Raw genomic sequence first — 26384 nt, 5'->3', positions numbered from 1 at the left:
TGTGACCATAGACGACCCATACTAATCAGGTCTCAGAGTAAATAGCAGCGCAGGGTGATCTCAATGTAAATTGCGCTTGTCAGAAGCACACCCCCTCCCTCACTTTCTCTCCTCCTCCCCTCGCTATCCCAGACTGTAGGTAGCTAAGAGGGAGGGGAGAGAAAGAGGAAAAAAAAAAAAAAAAAGAAAGAAAGAAAAAAGAGGAGGGGGAGGGGCTCTCTAGCCAATGGCGTGCAGGAGGCTTGGCTAACCTTAGCCTCCCATTTTCTCTCCCCCCCGATTCAGGGCTCTGACCAGTCAGTCGCCTTTGATTATCAGTTGCCAGCAGCCCTTCTCTTGGCTCCTTGACACGAGCTCCATATAAGGCAGCGATCTCCATAGAAACGTGTCAGTTTCAATAGTAGTGTCAAAGTTCACTATATACAGACATTCGCGCAGATCCCCCTTTCGGAAACATTGCTCTGCGAGTCCTCCCGTTTAAACGCATTCAATTTTTGGGTTTCTCTCTCTCTCTCTCTCTCTCTCTCTCTCTCTCTCTCTCTCTCTCTCTCTCCCCCTCTCCCTCTTCTCTCTTGCTCTCTCTCTCTGTCTCTTTCTGTCTCTCCTATCGCCCTCTTTTTTCTCCTCTCTCCTCTCTCCCCTTTCTCTTTTCTTACATATTCTACTAGTTGTTTCCCCCTTCTTCTCCTTCTTTCTCTCATTTTTCTCCCTCCTCCTTGTCTCTTTTACTCCATTCCTGCAGAAGAGAGAGGGCTAAACTTAAAAAAAAAAAAAGGAAGAGGAGGAGGAGGAGGCACCCCCTTCGTATTCTTCTTATCTTTATTTTATACATATATGATTTTTTTTGGAGGGAGGGTGTTGGTTCCCGGCTGAAGAGCACTTATTTAAAATACTAAAAAAAGAACATTTTTGGGCGATCTCCAGGGTTTTTTTAACTAGCTCTGTGTGTTATAGCAGAAGAAGCAGAAGAAGGAGCAAGAAAGAGGAAAAGAAGATTATTTATTCGACCTACTTTGGATGTCTCTCTTGCTTTTTCTTTTTCCTTTTTTTTGCAATTATTTTCTTCTGATTTTTATTTTTTTCTATTTCGCTGTGAATTCGTCGCCGGCGTGAATTATCTTGTATTTTTCTCCCCCTTCCGTCACCTCTTGAAAGAAGAAGGCAGCGAGAGCCCGGCGCCACCGGCACAACAAAAAGAGCAAAGTGTGTGATCTTCCTCGCCGGCTGCCTCCCGCTCTCCAGCGCTGCCTTCCTGAATGGCTGGCTGCGTCCGGCCCTGGACCTGGCCCCCCGACACCCGCGCTCCCTGATCGCCACCGGCAGCCTCGCCCGGCGTCCTGCTCGGCTCAGCCCGTTCCCAGCACTCCCGAGCCCCACGAGGGCTCCCACTGGGACAGCAGCGGCGGCGAGGGCGGTCCCGGCCTCGGCTCCCGCTCGGGCTACGGCCCCGACTCCAGCTCGGACTCCCGCCCGGGCCCGGGCTTCTCCAGCGGCGATCGCCGCAGCAGCTGAGGCGGTAGCTCCAGCGGCGCCTGCAGCCGCGACCTCCTCCTTTGCCGCCGCCGCCTCCGCCCTCGCCGGCTTCCTCTATGTCGGCTCAGCCCGCGCGCTGCGCGTAGCCCGAGCGGACAGCGGGCGGGCGGGCGCCCGGCGCGGGTGAGCGAGTGTGTGTGCGAGTGTGTGTGTGCGCGGGGGTGCGGGCAAGGCGGAGGGCGAGTGTGTGCGCGCGCCGTGGCCCATGCCCGCCGCCCCCGGCGCTGCGCCCCGCGCCGCTCCCGGCTGCCGCCTGTGCCATTTCTGATTTTGCAACTTGGGGAAGAAGAAAAAAGCGAGAGAAGGGAGCTTGCTCGCCGGGGGGTGGGGAGGGGGGAAGGAGAGCACGGCCCCCCCAGGAACGGAGCGCGGGGGGAGCGGGCGAGGGGAGCAGGGGTGTTGGGGGGGGAGCCTGAGAGCCTGGGGGGGCTGCAAAAAGAGAGAAAGAAAACAGCAGGAACCACAACAAAACGCCAGCAGGGCGGGCGGGCGCGCAGCAGCAGCGGGGCGGCCGAGGCAGTAACGGCGGCAGCGTCGGCAGCGGCGGAGGCAGCGGCCGGTGCCCGGCTCGGGCTCGGCTCCCGCGACCCCGGGGCGCCCGGTGGGCCCCCCGCCCCCTCCCCCTCCCCCCTTCCCCTTCCCCTTCCCCTCCCAGCGCGCCCGCGCGCCCCTCGGCCCTCGGCGAGCAGCTCGGCTCCCCCCAGCGCTCCCAGGGCCCAAAGATATGGCAATGGTAGTTAGCAGCTGGCGAGATCCGCAGGACGACGTGGCCGGGGGCAACCCCGGCGGCCCCAACCCCGCAGCGCAGGCGGCCCGCGGCGGCGGCGGCGGCGGCGCCGGCGAGCAGCAGCAGCAGGCGGGCTCCGGCGCTCCGCACACGCCGCAGACCCCGGGCCAGCCTGGAGCGCCCGCCACCCCCGGCACGGCGGGGGACAAGGGCCAGGGCCCGCCCGGTTCGGGCCAGAGCCAGCAGCATATCGAGTGCGTGGTGTGCGGGGACAAGTCGAGCGGCAAGCACTACGGCCAATTCACCTGCGAGGGCTGCAAAAGTTTCTTCAAGAGGAGCGTCCGCAGGAACTTAACTTACACATGCCGTGCCAACAGGAACTGTCCCATCGACCAGCACCACCGCAACCAGTGCCAATACTGCCGCCTCAAGAAGTGCCTCAAAGTGGGCATGAGGCGGGAAGGTGAATATTTCTTCTCTGCTTCTCTCCCCGCGCTTAGCCCGCTTTCCTGGCTCTCTCTTTCTGTCTCACCGGGGTGGCTGCTGTGTGGGGCTGGGGTTCCTGGGGTTCCTGTGGTCCCGGCCCGTCCCAGCTTCCGTGGTCCCCGCTACATTCCTCCCCCAGCGTCCCCCCCTCCCCGCGCTCAGCTCGCTGCCGCTGCCTCCCCCTCCCAGCCTGCGCTCCTCTCCCGGCTCCCCCACCCCGCCCGCTGCCTGCTCAGGATTGTGTCCCTGGGATCATGAGCTGTGGCTTAAAATCCCCTCCCTTCCTCTGTTGGATGTGCTTGGTGTGTGTCTCTTTCCCGCGTGTGCGTGAGGATGCTTGGGGATGTGCTGGCATGAACTTGGGCAGGGGTGCCTATTTTCCCCCAGGAAACAATTTCTGTGTTTTTTCATTCCACTTTCCCCTCCACCTCTTCATACCCTTTATTTTAAAAGGGAGAGGGCTGGGGGCTGGAGTACCATGAGCAGGAGATTCATTGCTGCCATCATCCTTTTGGAAGCTTAGCTTGGAAAAAGAGGAGTGAGATTTATTGCACTTGTAGGTCTAATTAGGGGGGAAGGGGGGCTTCTGGCCTGTTCACTGGTTCCCTCTCCTCTTCACGGAGCTGGGGCCGCCTCCTCCAGAGCTATGGCCTTGTTTTCACCCCTCTACTTTGAAAGGAAAGTTTGTGACTGAACTGTGCTTTCATAGTAGTGTCATTTTTTTAAAAGCATGATACTCATTTTATTTCTTCATCAAACTCCACCCTCTGCTTAAATACTGCATACAAATTACAATTTACAACGGCATTTACCGATCCTTCTGATTTGGCCATAATGCATAGACTGCAGCTGGCATGAGCTTCCACATCATTTAATCCCTGTTGTATGGGTTTGTTTTTTTAAAAAACACACACACACAACTTTTGATGTTGTATTTGGATATGCTTCATGTTGATGTGGCAAGAGATGCAGCACTTTTCTTATAAATATATTTAGCTGTTTATAGTTAAAGTTTATCTCCTGACAATCATTAAAGATGTCTTATAGTCAAATTAGCGAACCAGTCAATTTTGCAGAATGCAGATTACTCCTTCTTGTAATTGACTTTAAAATTATATTTTATATGCCACAAGAAAAGAAATTGAATTCCTTCAGATTTCAAGGAGCAGGCAAATATGACGACTTCATTTCTAGCTCCAGGGAGATTTTGTAGGCATTTGGAGGAAAAAAAAAAACAAAAAAACTTTGAATTGTGCTCTCATTTAATTGAAAAATAACTGCCAAGTTCAAAACTATAATTAGAAAAAAAGTATTCGAGCCATTATGTTTCAAGTCTTAAATTGCACTGGAACTTGCATTGAAATTAGAATCAAAGCAAACTTAAGAAAATAGTGCACAACCTGAAATAAGGCAGCTACGTGTACATGGACATATCTATATTAATTTGTTGGGGGGAGAGTTCAGTAGCCCTAACTTTTCCTAAAGTTGTCTTTATTTACTTGGCAATTTAAAACGTTGGCACTGTTGAAGTAAAACATACACATTTTTTAAAAAAAACTTTGGTCAGCTTTAAGAACTCAAAGCATGCTTACGTTTTGCATTCAGATGGTTAATGAATCCAGTGTTTTTGCAGTTGCAAGCTCGTGCATTCACTGGGCAAAAGCTGGCTGCAGGTTGCAGTGGCACGGAGCAGAACAGACATTAATTATATTTCCCACTTTTTTCAATAATGTTTGGCTACTGTAAGTTCAACTTTTTCTTGAAATTTTTCAATTTTCTGTTGCTTTTAATAGTGAGAACTTTGTATGGGGCGATCGGGAGGAGGGGAGAAGGGAGGTTTACAGGATACTTGTTCTCTACTCAAAAGTTGTAAGTGGTTAGTAGGATATGTAACTTGTATCTATTTTAAGGATAATACTATAGCATTTTAAGAGAATATGGAAACATTTTATGAGCAAAACGCTGCTTGTTTGCAAATGAGGAGGCCGCTAGGCATTTGCCTCCAACCACAACCTTTCTCAGGTTTCGCCTTTTTTATTTTTTTTCTTCTTAACCCTGATTTGCTTCATTCTGGAGGGGTGAATGGGGTTTCATTTATCTGGATGTTCCTCTTTGAAAGCCGTGGGGTTGGATGGTACTTTCTTCGCCTTGCGGAGCTGGGTCCCTGAAGTCAGGCCTAGCTCTGCTGGAGCTGAGATGATCAGGGGCAGCAGGCTATGGCTGGACCCATCGAGTTGCAGAGCTGGAGGGCCTCATCCTAGATCTCCTCGAGGTGTGGGCTGTGAGAACCAGCGGTTAAGATATGCCCGGGAGTCTGTGGCTGCGGGATAAGCTGCTGCATTGTGTCGGGTGCGCTGCGGCGCGCGATGTTCGCAAGCCCCCTGGATGCACATTGCCTCTTTTCTCTCTTTCTTTTGTCAGCGGTTCAGCGAGGAAGAATGCCTCCAACCCAGCCCAATCCAGGCCAGTACGCACTCACCAACGGGGACCCCCTCAATGGCCACTGCTACCTGTCTGGCTACATCTCGCTGCTGCTGCGCGCCGAACCCTACCCCACGTCGCGCTATGGCAGCCAGTGCATGCAGCCCAACAACATCATGGGCATCGAGAACATCTGCGAGCTGGCCGCGCGCCTGCTCTTCAGCGCCGTCGAGTGGGCCCGCAACATCCCCTTCTTCCCGGATCTGCAGATCACCGACCAGGTGTCCCTACTACGCCTCACCTGGAGCGAGTTGTTCGTGCTCAACGCGGCCCAGTGCTCCATGCCGCTGCACGTGGCGCCGCTGCTGGCCGCCGCCGGCCTGCACGCCTCGCCCATGTCCGCCGACCGCGTCGTGGCCTTCATGGACCACATCCGCATCTTTCAGGAGCAGGTGGAGAAGCTCAAGGCTCTGCACGTCGATTCCGCAGAGTACAGCTGCCTCAAAGCCATCGTGCTGTTCACGTCAGGTGAGGCTGCGGTCGGTCGCCGGGAGGGCAGGCCGCGCCGGGAGCCAGGGCAAGCACCTCGCTGCCGAGGCCTGGCTTCCCGCGTCTCCCGCGCCGCCGAGGCCGCGGCGCGAGGCCGATCGCTCGCCGGACCTTGGGCCTGGCGTAGGTCGGCGGCCCCGGCGCGGGAACTCGGCCGGCCGCGCCGCTGCCATCTTGGGAGCGCGGCAGTGCGGGAGCCGGTGCTGCGCCGCTGCGGCCCGCCGGCAGCCAGGCCTAGAGGCCGAGACCCCCGCGTGGATCCGCGACTGCGGTGGGTGTGCACCTAGGGAGGAGGGGAGGCTGTGCTGTGGATCGGTCTGGCTGCGCGTGTGTACGGTGTGTAAGTGTGCGTGTGCGTGTATGTGGTGTGCGTGTGTGTGTGTGTGTGTGTGTGTGTATGTGTGTGTGTGCCAGAGCTCAGCGTTTCTGTGGGAGGAGAGGGGAGGAAGAGAACGTGGGAATGTGACTTCCTACTCTGTGTGGCAGTTCCCTGGATGAGTTTCCCGACAGAAAGAGACACACAGAGGTGGAAAGAGAAGAATACACGCAAATAAATCATAAATAATCCTACTTTATTGCTGCCTGATTTTCCCTTATCGGAAACCATTCATGTTTGCAGTTGCTGAGGTTATTGAGGGTCATAAAAAACGGATTCGATCTAAACAAGAAAGATAAAAAACAAAAGCAATACTGTAGAATCCGCAAATAAGAGAGGATTCCGGGCCTGCAGATAAATTTCATAGCTATGCAAAATATACTGAGTATTGAAAATTTAAAGTAGTGCCTTGAAAATATCAAATTGAGTGTAGGTGGTGGTAACATGGATGTTAACAATTTCTCTTGTGATAGATGGTTCAAATTAACTTCCAGGAAAGTGCATTAACGTTTCCTTTGAAGGGCTCTGGTCTGAGCCTCTGAGAACACTGCCCGCCTTTTATTATTGTAACCTGTAAGAGGGAAACATATAAACACCCTGTACAGCAGGTAATGGGGGGAAATATAAACAAAGCCAGAAAGGAGGCTGGTGGGGAACAGTGCTGCTTAGACTAGGTCTTGGGCCCTGCCCACTGTGAGTAGGAGTAGCTGCAGTTTTATCACCATTGTTGGCACTATTGTTTTTTAATTCCTCCATTCGGAGAACAAATAAAGCATTCTAATAAATCTATCCTAGAGTCGGACCCTCCAAAGGCCAAATTAAAAACATTCTTGAGCAGAGATGGCAAAACCACTTTCCCAAGGCCTTGTTGAACAGTAAGCGGTGGTAAAATCTATCAATATTTCTTGGCTTTCATGCGTGAAGAATCGTATTTACATTGTATTAAAATGACTCTTAAATTTGCACAATATTGTAATGTAGCAAATGTAGTATTAATATCGATCTGAACAGCAGATAATTTATTTAGACAAGAGTATCTCATTTGTATGCAGGGTGGCCAGAGCCATGGACTTGGACTGCCCCCCTTTTACTTTCAGTGCAAATGCAGGTCTGCTAGTGAGAGAAGGAGTATTCTTTGCAAGAGGATAAAGTCCTAACCTTAAAACAAATGGAAGATTTATTGAATAGCCTCCTTGGTGTTTGAATGCATTTTATCTTAATAAGTCTTCCTGATGGAAACGTGTTTTTCAAAAGTGACAAAGAGCCTGGGAAGCAGCGACCAGGCTGCTTTAGCTCTGGCAGGCATGGGGCCTGGCTGGCTCTCCACTACCCGATTCTTTAGCCAAATTCATCAGGAAGCAAGCCAGTGTCAGGGAAGCTAGGATTTTTAAATCTTATCCAGCGAGGTGTCTTGAAGCATAAATGTGACTTGGAGCTGGACAGAGGTCTTCTCAAGAAAGGTCTTCCCTCCCTTTTCCTTGTTCCCCCAAGATTCTTTGACTCCCCTTGACTCTACTGATCTTATGCCCTTTCCCAGAGAGAGGCAAGGACTGTGCCGGCTGCTGGGAACATTGTGGAATTATTCATGCTTTTCTTTTAACTTTCCATCTTAAAATATTCTTGTGAAAAGTGTACCATTTTTAAAAAAAGTTTTCCAAAGAAGTTTCTTGAACCAAGTCTTCAAGGTGCAAGGGATGCCTAAAAGTGAACAATTAACAATATTTTGTTGGAAAACTGCAAGGAAAATATCTGAAAATGGAAATAGAGCTGTCAGTAGTAATTCACCCACCCACCCCCCATACAAAACATTTCCACTTTTGACTAAACTTGTTTTGATTGCCAGCCAGAAGGGAATTCATGGGTAGCCTTCTCAAAGTCATCCAACTTTTAAGCAAACTTTGAATGATGGAAAAGACAGTTTTAGACATATTGTCCAACGTGGTTTGCTCTGGCAAGTATTTGAAGTTGGCACAGGGGGGTCCCCTGTGGTGGTTTTCACATTTGGCCTCCGGATGGTATGTTTAATCCTTAATATTCTGGACAGCATCCAAGGACTAGGTCGTGACCTAAACTTACTTTTTTTAAAAAATTCATTAATTCATACACCTAAATATTCCTTCAAATAAATGAGACCATCTCTGAAAGGAGTCATCTAGTTAACATAAATACAATAAATCCATTTTCAGCACAATAATAACTTTGATTTCTAGTTATGGCAGCTGATTACATCTATATTTCCTGAACACTAAACTCTTCTGAATGCACAACATGAAATACATTCTCTGCACTACAAAGGCTAAGCCGGGAGGGCCTGAGCAGTAATGGTTATTTATTTACATAATTTCTTTTCCATACACTGTAGAAGAAATATTGAGGGTTCCCACATTGACACTACCATATAAAAAGTAAGACATGAATTTTGCACAATCCATCTCCTTTTCTTATCTGAAGTATAACTCATGGAGTGTAAATATGTACTGCATTTCACCTCCTGCTTACCTAACTTTTCCACCACAATCCTCCAATTGATGTGAGAGTGCATATCCTCAGCCCACACTTGGGAAAATTCTGTTGCAATGGGGTTAATGAATACCCAGGGTGAGAAGCCAGGTCCAGAATTAGGGCTCCTGCTGTAGGGAGACCACAGGCCCAGCTAGAAGCACCGCATTCCCAAAGAAGGAAAGAAATGGAAACAGAAAGCACAGAGCTCAAGCTTAACTTTCCTGAGCTTCTCTCTTGAAGTGACCTATCTCGGAGTAGGAGCATGACCTTGCACTCTGGGAACCCTACTTGCAAATATCAGATAACTATTTTACTGATCTGAGGGGTTGCCATATGGATCATTAATTTTTTTTTTCTGGGTAGCAATGGTTTCTTTCCATATTGCATTGTTTCGGGCTAAAAGGGATTCATGGCACAATGAAAGATAATACATGTAAAGCAAGATATATGTAAATATGGGTCTGCAGGATGGCCATTCAACTGGATCAGGTAAGCAAGTAGAACCAAGGGCAGACCTCTCTAAATAGTGAAACCCAAAGAGCTTCTGTCCTGGTCCTGCTGGCCATAAAATCTCACAGGCTTCCCAATTTAAGCCACTGTGGATACATCCAACCAGGTGGCTGGAGTAATTAGACATCTGAAAGGAACCCAGTCTGAATATGAGGTCAAAGGGGACTTGCCTCAGAAGGTCTTGAATTATTGCTAGTTTTATTTGTATTTTTGCTTGAGGCCATAGCCTTGTAGATGAAGGTATTAGAATGCTTTGTAAATCCTAGTTCTTGAAATATAAGGACATAAAGCTTAGAAACTCAGTGGATGCAGGTTTCTCTTTGAATCATTTGTGATGTCTTCTTTAGGGTCACACTTGCCCATTCACAATTATATGGTATCCTTTTGGGGGCATTGCCATGCATGTATTTCTTACAGGTCTATATATTAGCAAACTATGTCTTTGATCTCTAGTCAACCTGACTAGCTAAGGGCTCCTCTGTGATCCTCCTATTTCTAAAATATTCATTATTAATGTGAGAAACAACATAAGTATTTGAACTAAGATGGAAGCCTTTACTCTATTCCTCTGATTCCACCTAAACCCTCCATTTCCTTGCCTCAAATTTGTTGATAAAGTATGATCTGCTGTCTTGAAATGTCTTTAGAAGACCAATAAGGGCCTTGATTGGTATGAAATAAGCACACAGATCTTGAAATGTCATCATTGTGCAGAAGTACCTTTTTCTCCTTAGGTCTTACCACAGGAAACCTATCTCCCCCAAGTTTCCCCTTAACTCCCTATTCCCTGATTCTGAACCCGCAGCAGCTGCTACTGCCTCTAGCCCAGCTTTGTGACTGCTCACCAAAGATGTCTCCTTTCTGCAGCCTAGTATAACTGAGCCATATTCCTCTGATTAGTATACAGCTTAGAGATGTGACCAATTTTCAATTACTTGATCTAAGGCATAGATAGAAGTGTACACTCTCATGGAGGATTTGCTGCAGAGTCTTTGCTTGAATAGATAGTGGATCTCAAATCCTATATTGCTAAAGCATGAGCTTGATCTGATTCTAGACACTGCCAGCCCATGATTCCTTACCTGGCCCCCTACACCACGTTCAGTACATAATCTAGGTTCTCCTTGAGCTTTCTAGTTAGGTCATTTGGTTTTGAGAGGGGACTCTAAGAAGCCTTTGAGAACTGCCTCCAGGCCATATACTTTTTCAGGGGGCCTGAACACCCCCAAATTAGGGGCAAAATGGGGAAAGTCTTCCCTTTAATGAGCACAGCCAGAAGGATGCTCCCCTGCAGGCGAGGACAGGTTGCTACATACAGCAAACATGGCTCCAGCATCATACATTATTTAATCCAAAGTGAAAGGGGAAAAACAAAGAGTCTAGAGAGGTTGCTGCCTCTGCATGAATGTGCATCTCTCTCCAACACCCCTCTGCTACAGTGGGATTATGATTTATTTTTATTTGTATCTGGAAAGGAATGGTGAAGAAGAGAGTGGGGAGGTATGAGGGGAAGATTTCTCTTTTTTTTTTTTTCTTTTTCTTCCTTATTTCATTCTCTTTAAAAAATTAATGGCTTGTTGTTTGTGCCTTTGCTGCTCTCCAGCTAACCATGTGCCCCCTCTCCCTGTCTCTCCCTCCTGTGGCTGCTCTGGCAGATGCCTGTGGCCTGTCGGATGCCGCCCACATCGAAAGCCTGCAGGAGAAATCACAATGCGCACTGGAGGAATATGTGAGGAGCCAGTACCCCAACCAGCCCAGCCGCTTCGGCAAACTGCTGCTGCGACTGCCCTCGCTGCGCACCGTGTCCTCCTCTGTCATCGAGCAGCTCTTCTTCGTCCGTTTGGTAGGTAAAACCCCTATTGAAACTCTCATCCGAGATATGTTACTGTCTGGGAGCAGCTTCAACTGGCCTTACATGTCCATCCAGTGCTCCTAGACCTTGGGCGCTTCCTGCCTGCCCCTGCCCCCACTAGAAACTCAGAGGACTCATCCGGGCCAAGGACTCCAACGCCTCGGGGACTCTCCGGGTGTGGAGGACCAGGCAGGCCAGGCAGACCAGGCAGGGGAAGGAATGCTGGGGACAGAAGCAGCCCACCCTGCAGAAATGCAACTGGAGCTGCAAACCAGGAGAAAAAGAAACTCTTTTAGGATCAGATCTATAAGCACGTTGCAAAGGAAAGAAAAAAGGATCTTATGTCTGGTGAGAAAATGAAAACATTTTTTTGGAAGAGAGGACCATAAGAATTTTAATAAAACAGAAGGAGACCAATGGACCTTCCAGGATTTATTGTGGACGGATGTGGATATATTCTGTACAGAAAAACAACACATATGGAAATGGACTGAATCCTATGTAGAAACACACCACACCCCACACACACACACACACACACACACACACACACACACTGAACATTGTTATTCATTTTGTAAAATACTAGTCTTTATTTTCATTTTTTTGTAAAATTTAAACATCGTATGCGCATAAAGAAAAAAGGAAACAAGAATTAGGGGAAAATAACATTTTCCAAATAATTATAAAAAATTTGTCCTGTGTCTATGTATCTATATCTGTTTTGTATTTTTTTCTGGTTCCAAACCAGATTTCCTGTGATTCTATACTAATAATTTTTGATATAACCCTTTGCTTCTTATAATGAGTGCGATATATGTTGTCGAGGCTGTTCTTCAAGAATTAAAATTGAAGTGAAAATTTAAACAAAAATAAAAGAATTTAGCAAAACCCATGTGTGTGGTTGTTTGGCCAATGTCATCAGTACAAGAGAACCCCCTGGTTAATTTCCAGCTCAATTATTACCAGAATTGGGGAAGTAGGAAAATTTATGGTCCAATACCAAGTTGACTACATTCATTTCCTAAAACTAGCCACTGTCTTGGTTTTGTAAATGTGAAGGTCTGGGCTCTATAAAGGCTGGAGTCCTCAAGCAGCATAGGGTGCCTTGGTGGAGGACAAGAGTGGTTGCGACTGTGTGAACAGAAGGTAGCCCTGTATGCATCTGAGAAATGGAGCAAACTGGGTCTGAGTTAGGCACTGGGGCTAAGTCTGTAGGCACCAAGAACCAGGCACATTCTGCTTCAGTGACCCAGTGGCAGCACCTGGGTTCTCACTGCAGGTGGGAACTTGCTGAGTTGGAGAGGTTTGCAAGAAACATGCAGAGTGATATATAAGCAGAGCAGAAAAGGAAAAGGTGCCCAGATGCCTCTGTGAGCCCTGGGCTTATATGTGCAGGCAAGTGGCTGCGGAGGGGTGGGGGGTGTTCCACTTCTCCCCAGCTCTAGGATATTGTCAGGCCCTCTACATCAGAGTTCTGACTTTGAACCTCTGAAGATCTGACGGTGATTACCCTTTCCTTCCAGACCCTATGATGAGGGCTCCTAAGATGCTCTGGAAATCTGGTGGGTGGGCTGAAGGGTACCCTGCTCCTGTGGCTTTTAGTAGGGTGCTGACCCAAAACCTAGGAGTTGGGAGTTGAACTGGAGGAGTTCTTCCCAGAAGGCATTTGGACCCTTATGGGTCTTTGAGGGCAGAAGCCTCCCCTTGAGGCCTCTAGTTGGGTGTGCGTGGGGGGCAGCTCTCTGTAACAGCTTTCGGAGCATGAATGTTTTATAGGATCTGAGCTAGAGCTGTGAGAACACATACTGCCAAGGGAGCTCTTTCTTAGCGTATTAATAAAGCCAGATCTTCAAAAATAACACCTCTCACCCTCCCCCTCCCCCCCAGCCCCAGACAGGCCCGTATGAGGCAAGAGCTTCACTTTCAGAAATCACTGGCAATGTTTTGCTTTCAATTTGCTATCTAGAAGTCTCCAGGTGCTACCCCCAAAAATGCATTAACAAGCTCCTGTACTCCAACCCACTTGAGGTTTTTAATATTCTGAGTGCAACACAGCATGGGCAGTGCCTAGCTCACTGTGGAGAAACCACTGTAGGTTCAAGATCAGAAACCAGGCTGCCTGGGGACCACTGGAGGTAGGACAGCAGGGTGCAGAGCACTGAAGCAGCCAGAATTACTCCCTGGAGAGATCCTCTGCACCACACCCAAGGACTTCTTTGGGCCAAGATGAATTCCTTGCAGGTTGGACACCTAAGGCAGGAGGGAATGAGGAGAGCTAATATAATTCCTGATCACCTTCCAGGAGGTATTAGGAACCCACTCCGGCTGCCTAAGGGTGGCATGTGGGGATAGGGGTGGAGTAAGCTGCAGTTAGGGTGCCCAGGTGTTGGGGAAGCCAGCAGCCTCAGAGAGCTCACGATCTTTCCTGCCTTTCTTGAAATGAGATGTAAATATATTCATTACAATGTGATCCCTCTAATGAAAACAGATAAACATTTTCATAGGTCAGAAACGTACTTTACAATTAATTTCAACATCGAGGCCCAAGGACAAGGCACCCAGTGCGTTGTGCTACGATTTTGTTCCAGTGTTCAGAGGTAACAGTGGTGACTTGACTTTTGCTCACAGGGTCCGGAGAAATCCTGGCCACCTTTCTAAGCCTGGGCCCAAGCTGAGATTAGAATCAACGGGCACAGCCCAGGGAGAAACAGGGTTTCCTAAGGCCTCATAGACTCCCTTGGATTCCTGGAGGAGCCAGGGAGCCTTGGGGTTGTGGGGAAACCAAGAGAAAGGAGTTTCCACATACTCCTCACCTATTTGGAGGCTGGGGCTGTGGGTTTCTCCTGTTATCTCCTGGGTGGCTAGGGTGGCGCTGGCCTGCATTAAGCACAGAGTGGTCTTTGCACAATCAGAGCTTCCAGGGACTCCGGAGTCATTGGTTAGTCCTGCTGGGACCAACAGGCTGCCCAAAGGCTTTCCATTCTCACAGTGTAGAAAGGACTCAAGAATCAACTTGCGCTAAGGGACAGTTTAGAAACCAAGACGGCAGCATCTAAACCGTGGGTTGAACCTTGTGACAGCCGAAAAGGTCCTTCTGTTCCGGCAATCTGAAATGTCCCTCCTCCTCTTTACTGCATCTCAGGGAATGAGGGATGAGGGTTGAGCGGCCGAGCAGCCCGAGGTCTCAGAGTGCGAAGCGAAGCGGCAGGCTCCAGTTGCGACCCGGCTGCCCCGGTTCCACGTACAGCAGCGATGTCTCAGACCCTAAGAGGAGGTGAGGTGGAGCAGAAGCAGGCTTCCTCGGCCTGGGTGGCCGCCAGGAGGCTCCTGAGTACTGAGCCCGCCTTCATGCCATGCGCCAGGGGGAGCCATGGAACTCTGGTGTAAGGCTGCAGGCAGGTGTAGACTAGACGGTTGTCATGGGGCATGTAGCCCTAAAGCCTGTCAAAGCTGTCTCAAGTCCTAAAGGATCAGAAGAGTAGAGCTGAGCTAACTTGTCCAAGTAGGACCAAGAGGTTCCCCAGGTCCAGAGGAAATACATCTTATCAGTTGGACCGCAGCTCACATAAGGTGATTTCCCTCGTGAAATTAACTTTTACCTAGGAAAAGTTAACTTTTTTTTTTTCTTTTCTAATCCGAACACTTTCTGGACAGCTGAGAACTTTGTCAACACTGAAGTTAGTTTAAACTACTTTTAGCCATAATCTTTGCCTAAAACATCTGAAAAGCTATATCCCAGGATGTGCTCTCCTCAGGGAATCTCTAGGGAAGAAGACTGCGCCTTTTCTGCACGGGGGTATAAGGTATGGCTCTGAGGATGAAAAGTAAGGCCTCTGCTGTCCCCCTTGCTCCAAGCTCCAATCTGGGACCAGGCTAGGTGAGAGGAATACTAGAGAGGAAGATACGGTCCCTGTCGTGCTTCCGGGACTCCACCCCTCTGGTTGTGGCGGACTCTTGGTCTTTGGCAACAGCAACGGGCCTTTGCAGGGTCTGGGAGACCTCATCGTTCAGCTTTGCCCTCAGGGTTGCTGGGAACTGCATCCCCGAGGTTCCCGGCCCACCTGAGATTTTGCACACTCTAGATGTGCAAAAAATAAAGTTATTTTTTAAAAATATTCTTTCTCCTCTTATCCCACCGGTAGGCATTTTTTTTTTTTTTTAATATCTCCTACAGTGACTGAATCCCCTCCTGTCAGTTCCTGGATTCCTCAGAACAAATCATCAATGTCTCTGCAAATAGGAGACCATGAGGAGCGTGAGGAGGGAGTGGAGGGGGACACAAGTGGGAACTAATAAAACTCTTGTTAAAGGGCCTGCTCAGGATCCATGGCGTCACTGGGTCTTTTACTTGCGAAGCCAAAGAGTTGTATTCCTAAATGAGTTAAAGACCCATTTACCTCTGTCGTGTTCTATTCATCAAGCCACAAGTTGAGAGTTCCTAACATGAAACTATTTGTTTGCTTACACAACCAGCTGGGTGCAATTTCACGTCTGAGATATCTATCTGAAAGCGCCTCTCATTTATTATCTCTCCTTGTCAGCGAATCCATTTTCCAGCTTCCCCTCCCCCCTTTGGAGTTTATTTATTTATTTATTGTGGGATTTCTTTGCCTGGGAAGACCTGGGACTGGAATACTCCCCGGGGAGTTGTGGCTCCCTGTGCGGGGTCCGCTGCGCTGGGGCGCATGGGTCTGTGAGCAATAGAAGCTTGTACGCTGCCAGAGCTGACCCCGACTGGCCCCGACTGGCCGGCATGCAGGGGTGTGGCGTAGGTGGCGGGTGGGCCTGGCTGAAGACTGCAGAACTGTCTTTCTCCTTGGATGTCCCCCCCTGCTCGCTCTCTCCCAGTGAAAACTTAAACCACCTGTGCGAAGAGTGGGCCTTGAGGGGGGCGGTGGGGGCAGTGAGAGGTGAACCCAGGAGCCTTTCCCGGAGATGGGGGCCCGAGATTCGGATTTGAGATATGCTGTTCACAAAGCCTCACCTAGTCCCACGGGGCCAATTTCTTCTCCCAGGGTCTGAGCACAGAGTGAGTAACCAAGATGTAAATAGTTACGTGATGGGTTGGGGGAGGGGGTAGTGCATTTATTGTGTGTGTGGAGGAGAGAAGGCGCTGCACGTGGTTTCAATTTTGAAGCACAAAGAAATAACATGCAATGCAGAAAATAGGTTTATGAATGTAATTGAGAGGAAAGAAAACAATTAACACGGTGCAAGGTTGCAACTCGGTTCCCCACCCCTTGCTTTCCCTCCTACCCCAATTTTGAGAAATCCGGATCATGTGAATAGAGTGGGTCTGAGTAGTTAGATCCCGCTGACAAGGGAACCCCTGATGGGAATCTCAGTGATAGCTGGATAATGGTGTCTATCCATCTCCTGGACTGCTAAGGCCTCCTCTAACCAAGCTGAAAGCAAAGGATCAAATCCCCAAGTCCAGAGTGTAAAATATTCCCAAATGTAAGTAAAGAAAGGAGAAGGAGTACCTGGGGGACAGAAGGAGAAAAAGAAAAAGAGGGAGGATTTCTTTAAGACAGACCAGGCTGGTCTCTGCAAGCTATCCTATTGTGTTGATTTAGGAAGACATTTGCTGTATATAACGTTTAAGGCTGATAATATCATTGCGCAGCCAGATAAATAAAGCGTTGGCCCAATCGTGGGGTCAGCGATCGATCTCTGGGCTCAGAGGAAAAAGGAGAGAGACAGGGTCGTGCACGAGGGTAGGTCTGTGTGCTTGTCAGTCGGCAGGCAGGAGCTCAGCTCGAATGTGTGTGTGAGCAGAGCGTCAGACACACACACACACAAACAGAGAGAGAGAGAGAGAGAGAGAGAGAGAGAGAGAGAGAGAGAGAGAGAGAGACACCAAGTCTTCAGCTGGCCAAGAGGCTCATTAGCATTCCTAACCCATGGACCTGTGCTGACAACTAACAGAGATATCCCGCTCACCACCAGGCCTCCTCTCCTTTTGTCTTCAGATCTGGAAAAGAAAAAGATTTCTCCATGGAAGCTGGAGACTGAACTTCCATGTGATTGTTGGAGAGTCAGGTTATTAAAAAAAAAAAAAAAAAAAAAAAAAAAATCAGCATTTGGCCTGATCTTTCACACTGCTTTTTAAAACTTCCCTCCAAAAGAGGGAACTCTTTTTTTTTCTTTTCTCTCTCAAAGTGTACTATGCTTGTTGAAACTCCAAGCTTAAATGAGAGAAAATACTCTGAAAACATTTTGCCATTTCTTCTTGTTGGTGCAAAGAGAGGTAGATGTTTATGTTTGGCTCACATACACATGTAAAGCTGGTACTTCTAGAGATTTCTGGAACATGGCAACCAGAGGTTGCTTAAGCTTTTATTTCTCTTCTATTTTTTTTTGTTTTACTATAAGATAAAATTAACATCCTGATTATTACTTTATCACTTTTCATTGTTTTCAAATAAAGTATGTCTTTCAAAATCACATAGGATCTAATTTTGTATTAACCATCAGAAAAAGTTAATTTTAAGATACACTCAGTATTCGAAGAAACATTTTCAAATTATACTCACTCGTGTATTTTTAATCATCTTCTATTTTATCATCACCTATTTTGGGGGTGTCTTTCCACCTTTTCTCACAGGGTAAATACATAAGCCCTTTGCTCTCCTAGATACTGTTCCTTGAACTCCATTAAACTAGGCAGATAGTTTTACACTGGAGTGTACAAATTATCCCATGTTGACAGATGTTTGTCACTTAGTAACTTCTTTCCAAGTTTTCTCCCCCTCCCCTAAGCCTTCTTTCCAGCTTGCTTTGTTGTTTTAAAATATGCATGTCTCTCACTGGAATGCCAGTCACGAGTGCAAACTTTGTGTCCAACCTCCCACATGAAATGATCCTTTTAGAGGGAACTCGATATGTCTCAATCTGCACTTCACTCAAAGCCTCTGGGTACGGCCACTCACTCACTGGTTCTGGCTCCAAAATAACTCAGCAGAAACAAGTTTCCAACAAAAAAATCCCCTCGAATGTCTCCCAGGGAAGAAATATAGCTCCTATAATTAAAGGAGGCAACGGCCAGAGGGGGAATGCAGCCGGCAGCCAAAAAAAAGTAAGAGCTTTATTTATTTGCTGATTGAACTTGGGTTGTCATGACCAGCAGGTTTATCCACACTGGCAAGTGCTGGAGGCTTGTACTATGCATGTACAGGAGGGAGAAAAGGGGAGAAAAGGAAGGGGAAGGGGAGGATGACATGGAATAGGAAGAATGAAAAAGACCAGGCCAACTTTGGGACAGAGAAAATGATCTCTGTGGTACAATGTAGAGAAATTTCCTAGCCCTGGTAAAAACTTGTAGCTAAGGATATGGGGTGGGGGCTCAGAGGTGATGAGGGATAATTATAGTAAACCCTTAAATGTGGGGGTATCATCAATAAAAAAGAGGACTATTTTCACTAGAAAAGTAATGTGACAGCAGGAAAATTATTAGCTGTGCTGTGTGTGGCAAATCGGTGTGTGGGGGGTGGAATTCTGGAGGGAGAAGGAAAGAAGTTCTAGGACTCCAGGGAGCCAGGAGTCATCCACTCTCTTTGGCAAAACTTGCCTAGGAGGTGTGGATGTGACATCTACTCTAGGAGACATCATCTTTGCACCTTATTTTAATTAGTTTTATCTATAAGAGCTGATTCTGGCATTAGAACCACTTATAGGACAATTTGGCTCCCAGGATGAAGAACACCTCCCAACCTCTTGGACCACCCCCCAAAAGGTGGTTATAAGTTTCAAAACAGAAGGGGTACAGCTCAGGCTGGGCAGCTCATTTCTATTAAAAAGGCAAACTTCAGCACTGATGAAAAACAGATGAATTTTTCTCCCTCTTTCTGAAACAGTTACTCTCTTTTACTGATGTGAAGTGACGTCAGCGATGCCTGCCCTATCCCCTTGGAGAGAAGGGAGAGAGGAGGAGGGGATGGAACAAGGGAGCTGGAAGAAAAAGCTAGAGAAAAAGAGAAAGAGGAGCTGAGAGAAGGAAATGAGGGGTGGGGGAATGAGGATGAATATCCTACGTTTTGGGCCAAAATTCCACAAAGAGTGGGCAAAACAATGATTTAGAAGCCAGTGATTGATAGGACACCTTTCCCTACTCTCACTCGATCTACATATTCTAACATATGGAAAGCTTACAGGCCCTGTGCACTTATAGAAGCCGATAATGCATTAGCTCTCAGCAATATTTACAGCACCACTTTTAATACACACCAGATGGTTCGCGACTGTGCCGCCTCAGCCAGCTCACTTCTCGATTTTACTCGGCGGCACTTTGTTGCAATTACGCTCCATGCTGAGACCAATTTTATTGGTGACCTATTTTTCATATTTGCAGCATTTTATGTTAAAAACCTCCTCTCTGGCCTTTCTGTAAAAGGGCAGCGCTCAGGAAGGGAGAGCTTAGGAGGACAGCGGTGCTGTGGGGCTGTCTAGGTAGATATTAATATTTATCACGATGTTACATACCTCGGGTTTAAGTGAGTAAACCCGATAGACATAAGTACTTTGGTCATTATGTTTGTTCACTCACCCCCTGTTTGTCAGACCCCCACGGACTGTCTACACGGCGCGCTTGCCTCAGAGTCAATACATCGGACCATAAATATTGTATTCCATTAATTATCACGCCACTGGCTTATCCTGGGCGCCGGCGTCCTCGAGCGACACAGGGCAAATGAGGACGCTTCCTGAGCATATTTCTAGGCTGGGAACCCCGCTGAAATCACCGCGGTGCTTGGGAATTCCTAGAGCCTGAACGCCTGGCTCAACCCGGGCTGGGCCTGGGGCCGGCTGCTGGGAAGGAGGGGCGGCAGAGAAGGCCTGACGCCTCCAGGAGCGCTCAGTACCTGTTATCTTGCTACGCAGAAGGCCACAGGGAGAATCCCATTTGGCACGCCGGGAAAGGCTTTCAACTTTATCTCCCGCCATGTAAATATCCCCGAGTGCCCGACTGCGGGACTTTGTTTTGCACTGAACAATATAAATATCCTATTTGCTACAATGCAGGTGTGCTCTACACACACACACACGCACGCACGCGCACGCACACACACACACACATACACACAAACACACACACACCTCTCTCTCTCATAGCGACTCTTTATATCCCCCTCCCCTGGTTTCAAAAAAAAAAAAAAAACCCACAGATGTTTACTTTATTGATATAACCTATACCATGGTTAGGCTGAGAATAATATGCCTCAACTAACAGTCATTTAGCAAATAATAGAGGCGTTCTGGATGCTTTCCAACGTTACACATGTACTTGGTCATAAAATGATACGTGAAAAAATTAACATCTGCTTTCCTAAAATAAAGTGTGCCAAGTAGCTTTTTATGAATGCGTTTCTCATTTTAAAAAGAAATATGGACAGATAAACTGACACCCAGATGTATAGCATATTTATAATGGTCTTAGGATTTAAAGGTAGCTATTCATTGCACAAGCCATTTAAAAACTGACGTTTTAAAAGCTCCTTAACCCTGGACATCTTTGAATCCTGAAGAGGCTTCCAAATTTTATTATTTAAAGAGGAATTTACTGTAATTTAATTGCATATCAAGGTAGAAGTATGTGAAATCGGGGCACTGCAGCTTCAGCTCAAGAGAAATTCCAACTCGCCTTTTATTTACCTAATTTCTCAGCAAGGTTCCCAGGCCCTTAAGAAGGCAGAGCTGGAAAGTTTAGTTGGGCTCTTTTTTGTTGTTGTTTAATTCCACTATTAGGAAATGAGGCCTACCTTTGAATTATTTCATTAGGATTTGGCCTTTTGGGGGAAGGGGTGGGAACCATAATCATTAGTGGCTTTTTATTATTTCTACAATAAATGGCTAGATTCTTTGTTGAATAAGCTGCTTGAATGTTTTGCAGATGTTCCACTTAGACCAAATCTGACCCCCTATTTCCTCCCTTTAAGTCCCTTAAACTCTCCCACCAGTCCATTTTCTGGAGAGCATCCTCCCCCACCCTAGCAAGTTTATAAGTGTAGGACATATTCTTTAGAAATTTCCACCTAACTACATATGCTCACACACACAATCACTTTACACACACACATTCCCACCCACTGAGCCTCTGAACGTGGCAGAAGATGGGGGGGGAGAGAGAGAGAGAGAGAAAGAGAGAGAGAGAGAGAGACTGACTAGTGAGGCAGAATGGAAAGGAGGGGGGAAGTCAGCTCAGTGGTTACACTCCTGTGCTGAGGCGCGCCCTCCACTGGGCCCCTAGCCCTCGCCCTTTGTGCCTTTGGTTTGAAACATTGGAGGTGGCCCAGGTTCGTTTCCTCCAAAAGAGCTGAGAATCTTGGTTTGCCAAATGCTTGGGGGCATCCTCCCAAAGTGTTTCGGGGCCGTCCGGTGAGCAGAGGCAAAGCCGAGGTAGCCGGGTCATCACCTTGGCGCACCCCTCCCGCCGCACCGCCCCAACCTCTGCGGCCGCGCGTGGGGCTCGAGGGGCTTAACAAAGGGCTCCGCGGGGGCTCCGGGCGCGGCCACGTGACGGGCCCGAGCGCCGCGTCGCGGTCCCGCAGTGGGGAGGGGCGGCCAGCCCAGGATACCGGGTGGCTTCTTGACATAAAAAGAACTGCCCGGCCTCGGGCGGGCCGCGCCGGGCAGCGCTCTGCCGGGATGAGAAGTACTTGTCTGGCTCCGCGTTGGAGAAGCCGCACCTCTCATCTCTCCAGCTCTTACTTGAAAAAGCTCTCGGAAGAAACTGTGTGTGTGCGGGGAGGGCCGCGGGGTGGGCCGGGGCCGGGCTGCGAGGCTGAGGGGGGCCGGCTTGTGGGTGGATGGGGAGGAGGTTGAAGAAACGGCTCCTTTCTGAATGACAGGACCCCTTTTCAAAGGGCAAACGGGGAGGGGGGAACTCCTAATATGAATAGGAGAATTTTCAGTGTTTCCCAGTTACTTCCCCTCCCCCTTGTAGATATTTTCCTTTCTTTTTTTTTTTCTCATTTTTTCCTTTTCTTTTCTTTCATCTTTTTTTTCCCTTTTCTTTCCTTTTTGGTTAGATTTGAAGTGCGTGCGCAAGCATGTGTTGATGTGTTTTCAAGAGAGTGATCCCTTAACTTCCAAAAAATCATTTTGGGGTTGGAAAAATTATTGAATCATATTAACGTGTTTTGTGGACTCACTGATCAGAGTGGATAAGGCAACAGAGAATCAAGCTTTCAGATAAGAATCTTTAAAGATGGTATGCTTATAGAGGAAAGGAAGTGAATAACTTAGAAAGTTCTCCCTCTTACCAATAAAACCCATCACATTTTAACCTCTTACTAGAAAAGATATAGTGTCCTCATTTCCTCATTCAAAAGTTTCTAGATTAATATTAAATGCTTCTGTGAGAAAACAAGAGGGGAGAGCTTGTCTCACACAGTTTTGTGTGTGTGTGTATGTGTGTGTGTGTGTGTGTGTTTTAAGCCTGCTTTCATATAATTTAACCTTAGAAACACTTTTATCATCTCCATTCTCGACCGTTTTTTTTTAATTGAAGGATCATGCCTTAGGAGAAAACCTTCTTGTAGAACAGATGTAAACCCACAGTACCAGTTGTTTGTTGTTGTTGTTGTTGTTATCATGATTATGATGGATATTATGTCATCCCCTCCTTTTTGCACTTGATCTGATGAGAGAACTTTTTTTTAAAGAGTGTGAAATGAAGGACACAAAGACAATATATCAATGAAAAGAAGAAAGTGGCCCTTTTAATGGGAACTAAAGAAAACCCAAATGTAGATGAAGTGTACCGTAAAAGCTGCTTCAAAGTCCATCTTAATTCCCTTGGGCTCAGTCTTCATGAACATGTGATAATTGGGGATTCTGCAGGGAGGTAAGGCAGCCACCGGGTGAGGAGTTACACAGCGATGCCCTGTCGTGTAGTTCCAGATAACATTTTAACTGAGAACTTGGAGATGCTACAGAACCCAGATTTAGCTACCCATCCCCAACACTACCTGCCCATTAATTTTTCCCCTTCCTTGGTCACTTTGCTTAATAGGGGAGCTCATGCTGTGTCCCACCTCACCAGACTGCAACTCAGCAGGTCGGTATATGCTGGGCCATATTCTAAGGTTTTTACTATTATTTTGTGATCAACTCTGGTTAATTTTTTATTTATTTTTAGACCTCAGTCCTTTTGGATCACAGAAGTCCCCACAAGTAACACAGCAATAAATCTGAACAAAAATAAGACAGATTTCCTCATCGATGTGTAATAAAGTTAAAGGACATTGTTTTGTCAGACAAGCGCTAAGTAGAAAATAAATCTCAGAGTCTGGGGAAACAAAACGGAGCGCTGCTGGCATGTGTGTAAATTTACTTTTAAAAGCAATAAATCAATGTTAAATTAAACAGCTGGGTACCCTGTCTAGGAGAAGATTCCATGTTAAAGAAGATCTTGATGGGAGAAATGAGCTACTTAACAAGACTCACATATACATCCAAAGTTAGATTTTTATTGCAATTCAGAAGCAAGACTAACCTGGAAACTTTTCCTCTGAACTTTAGACAGGAAGAGGGCAAGGAGAGGAAGTGAGAATTTTATCTACTGTCCATCCTGAGGTTTTTGTACTTGTTTTCAGGCACATGGAGAGAAGATTTTATAGAAATGTTTTAGATGTTTTCTAAATTGTCAGTTAAGATCCAGAGTCCTTTATTTATTGACTAAGGTTTGTTGGTTGGGTTGTGATTTTTGTTGATTTTTTTTCTGTAAATACTATAACCTGTAAAGATGCTTTAATGAGCATATTGAGTGTATTCTTACCTGATGGTTCTTTTATTCTTCATGTGGTTGTTTTGGACAGTAAATAACATAGTAAAAAAAAAAAGAGAAATGTTATTTCATATCTATTATAAATATTCTCATTGAGAAACATACCTGAGATTGAGCAGCATTTAAAGCTAATTGAAATATTTTAATATTTTATTTTTAAAGTTTTTTTAACATAGTTCTTTACAGGAAAAAATTTTTGTAGATGAGGGCAGAGGAGGGAGACAGAACAATAGAAAACCCAAGCTCTGGCTCTGTTCTAAAAACAATGTGAATCAATGAGCTATTACAGAGGCAATATTCAATAGCAGGAAAATAGGAGTAATTTAAGACTAACACATACATACAATGCATTTTTCCAGCTTTAAAATGAAATTCCAGTAAGATTAATAGTTCTTTAGAAAACAGAAATATTATTGGGATGAACTTTCTTATTCTTTTGAATTCAGATTGACTGATTTAAAAGAAAAATATGGGGCTCTTGCCTATACAGAAAGCAGATTATTCTTTACTTTCTTCATATCGAAACCCAGAAGCTTTATTTTGTAGTTATATTGTTAACCCACTTCCAAAGAATATTCATTTAATTAGGTAACATCATTAAAACTTTAAAAATGGAAAAAGTGTTGTTTAGCCCCTTGAGCTATAAACTAACAGGGGTATTTGGCAGCATCCTAACTACCTTTGACTTTCTTTCAGCCAAAAGAAATATCAAAGACTAGGTTGCCTGGAGAAGAATAAAGTTATACTGTTTATATTTAGGAGACAGCTTTCAGTTTCCATGACCATTCATGGCTTGTTAAGTAAATCTCTGTCTTATGCCACTCAAAGATAGCTCAGAGTGCCTGTCGGGAGCAGTCTGGGCAGCCTTATAAACTCAGAATGACTTCTCAACCCCTGCTAGGTTTTCCCGGCAATGCGCGTTCCTCTGCGCTGAAGCCCTGGGAGCTATATCAGCCCAAGGTGAGCTTTTCAGTCTCCGATCTTGTCCTCATCTGGATAGGAGGTGCAAGGCTAGTTAGACAAAGGGCTGATTTTGGGGAGGAGGGAGGGAGAAGATGGAGAGGCCGCCTGTTCTAATTAAAAACAATAAGCAATCCTGTGAGGAGCTGTCCTTTAGCCTTTGCTTGAGGCAGAACCAGTCCTTCTCACCTTAGTAGTTAAGTTTGTTTGAATTGGCCACTGGGTCCAAGAGCAGAAACTTGCAGGTAGCACTGGGCTTAGGTGAGATTGGTCTGGTGGTTAAATCGCAGCAAGTGCATCTGCAAATCCCTGTTTGTCTCCCTGTCTGATGGTCTCTCACTCAGGCACATTTTGATTCTAACTTTGCTTGCTAGATGGCGCTCGGTGTCTCAGGACCTTTCATTTCAGAATTAAAGTGGCTTTTTAGCACTGTTGTTCTGAAGTAGTTTGTGAGCATTTGATTAGCACAGTGCTGGTAATTTTATTGCCCTTGCTTTCTTTTGACTCAGGTAATATCCAGGAGGGAGCTGCCCATCTTAATCAATATAATAAAAAAAATCAAGGAAATTCTGCACCTGAATGTAGGGCACATTTATGGCTCAATTACTCGTTGTGATACATTTCAAAAGACATGTTAACTTTCCTCCATTAATCTGACTGAGGTTTTTAGGAAAATGATAAATCAGCAGGTCCAGATGAATATTTACAATCCTGGAGATTTACCAACAGTGTCCACCACCCACTCCTACCACTACTCCCATTTCCATTTCAGGATGAATTAAGCTGATCTTAGGGAAATTTTTTACTTTCAGTTGTCATTATGGGATTTCATTAGTTGATTTAAAGAGTGTTGTGACTTATCTAAACACCCAATACTAAAAATTCATGTCCATGTTTTAGTATTTTAATAAAAGTCACCACAAGTTTTGTTTAACATGAAGGGTGATCTGTGAATTCAAATATGCATTTATTTTAACCACTAAATGATTCTCTTCAGATAGTTAAGACACTTTTTAAAAACTCCTTTGTGTTGAGATACAAAGAAGGAAAATCAATAGTTCTAAGTTTCTGATGGGATAAATTAAGATGAATCAAAAGGACCTGAACATTGTTTTGTGGAATGAAGATGTCATTTTCACAGCACACACTACTCTCATATCATTGTCCTTTAAAGAATGGGTTGCAGGTGAGGGAAGGCAATGGTTGCAAATGAAAGACAAAACTCTCTTTATAGACATTTTAACACCACTTTAACAAAGGGGAGTTAAACTTGTTAGTTGTTTTTAGGATTTTGGGAACTAATTGTATAGAAATGTTCTACCTTTGGGGACACTCAGCTGGGTGGCTTGGAAACCTTTTGTCAAATCTTGGCTGTTTCGGTGAAGAACCCCGCAAAGTTTCTCTCTAGGTGTTAGGCTGAAACTAGCAGGCGCTGAAAACCTAAAGAGGAAAATTTACAACTTGATCAGCCCCAGCCACACACCAAAAAACCTGCTACTGGTGCAAACATATGTTCCAGATTAAGTTAAGCAAATGGCTTCTCTCTCTCTCTCTCTCTCTCTCTCTCTCTCTCTCTCTCTCTCTCTCCTCTATTGCTCAGGGTTGAAAGTTGATCATAAAAATTTGAAGTGTGTTGTGTGCTGTGCTTCCAGTGGATCACAGATTCTCAAATGCTTAC

At 46.3% G+C, this 26384-nt stretch overlaps 1 protein-coding gene across 1 annotated transcript; it reads left to right on the top strand.

Moving 5' to 3' along the window:
- The first annotated feature begins 2021 nt into the window (after positions 1–2021).
- On the top strand, positions 2022–11807 carry Nr2f1 (nuclear receptor subfamily 2 group F member 1). Its single transcript, XM_076857024.2, has 3 exons — positions 2022–2723; positions 5168–5695; positions 10760–11807. The coding sequence occupies exons 1-3, from the start codon at positions 2258–2260 to the stop codon at positions 11038–11040; spliced, it is 1275 nt and encodes a 424-aa protein (XP_076713139.1). The 5' UTR covers positions 2022–2257; the 3' UTR covers positions 11041–11807.
- The last annotated feature ends 14577 nt before the right edge of the window (positions 11808–26384 follow it).

This window comes from Callospermophilus lateralis, chromosome 5, assembly GCF_048772815.1.
Source record: "Callospermophilus lateralis isolate mCalLat2 chromosome 5, mCalLat2.hap1, whole genome shotgun sequence".
Lineage (NCBI taxonomy): Eukaryota > Metazoa > Chordata > Mammalia > Rodentia > Sciuridae > Callospermophilus > Callospermophilus lateralis.
This window is presented reverse-complemented; position numbering and strand designations above follow the sequence as displayed.

What these genes read in the sequence shown, in the direction of transcription:
- Nr2f1 (XM_076857024.2), top strand. Translation starts at nt 2,258, where the DNA reads ATGGCAATGGTAGTTAGCAGCTGGCGAGATCCGCAGGACGACGTGGCC. An exon ending in AGTGGGCATGAGGCGGGAAG is followed by an intron (nt 2,724 to 5,167) that starts GTGAATATTTCT and finishes TTCTTTTGTCAG; the next exon opens with CGGTTCAGCGAGGAAGAATG. An exon ending in CATCGTGCTGTTCACGTCAG is followed by an intron (nt 5,696 to 10,759) that starts GTGAGGCTGCGG and finishes CTGCTCTGGCAG; the next exon opens with ATGCCTGTGGCCTGTCGGAT.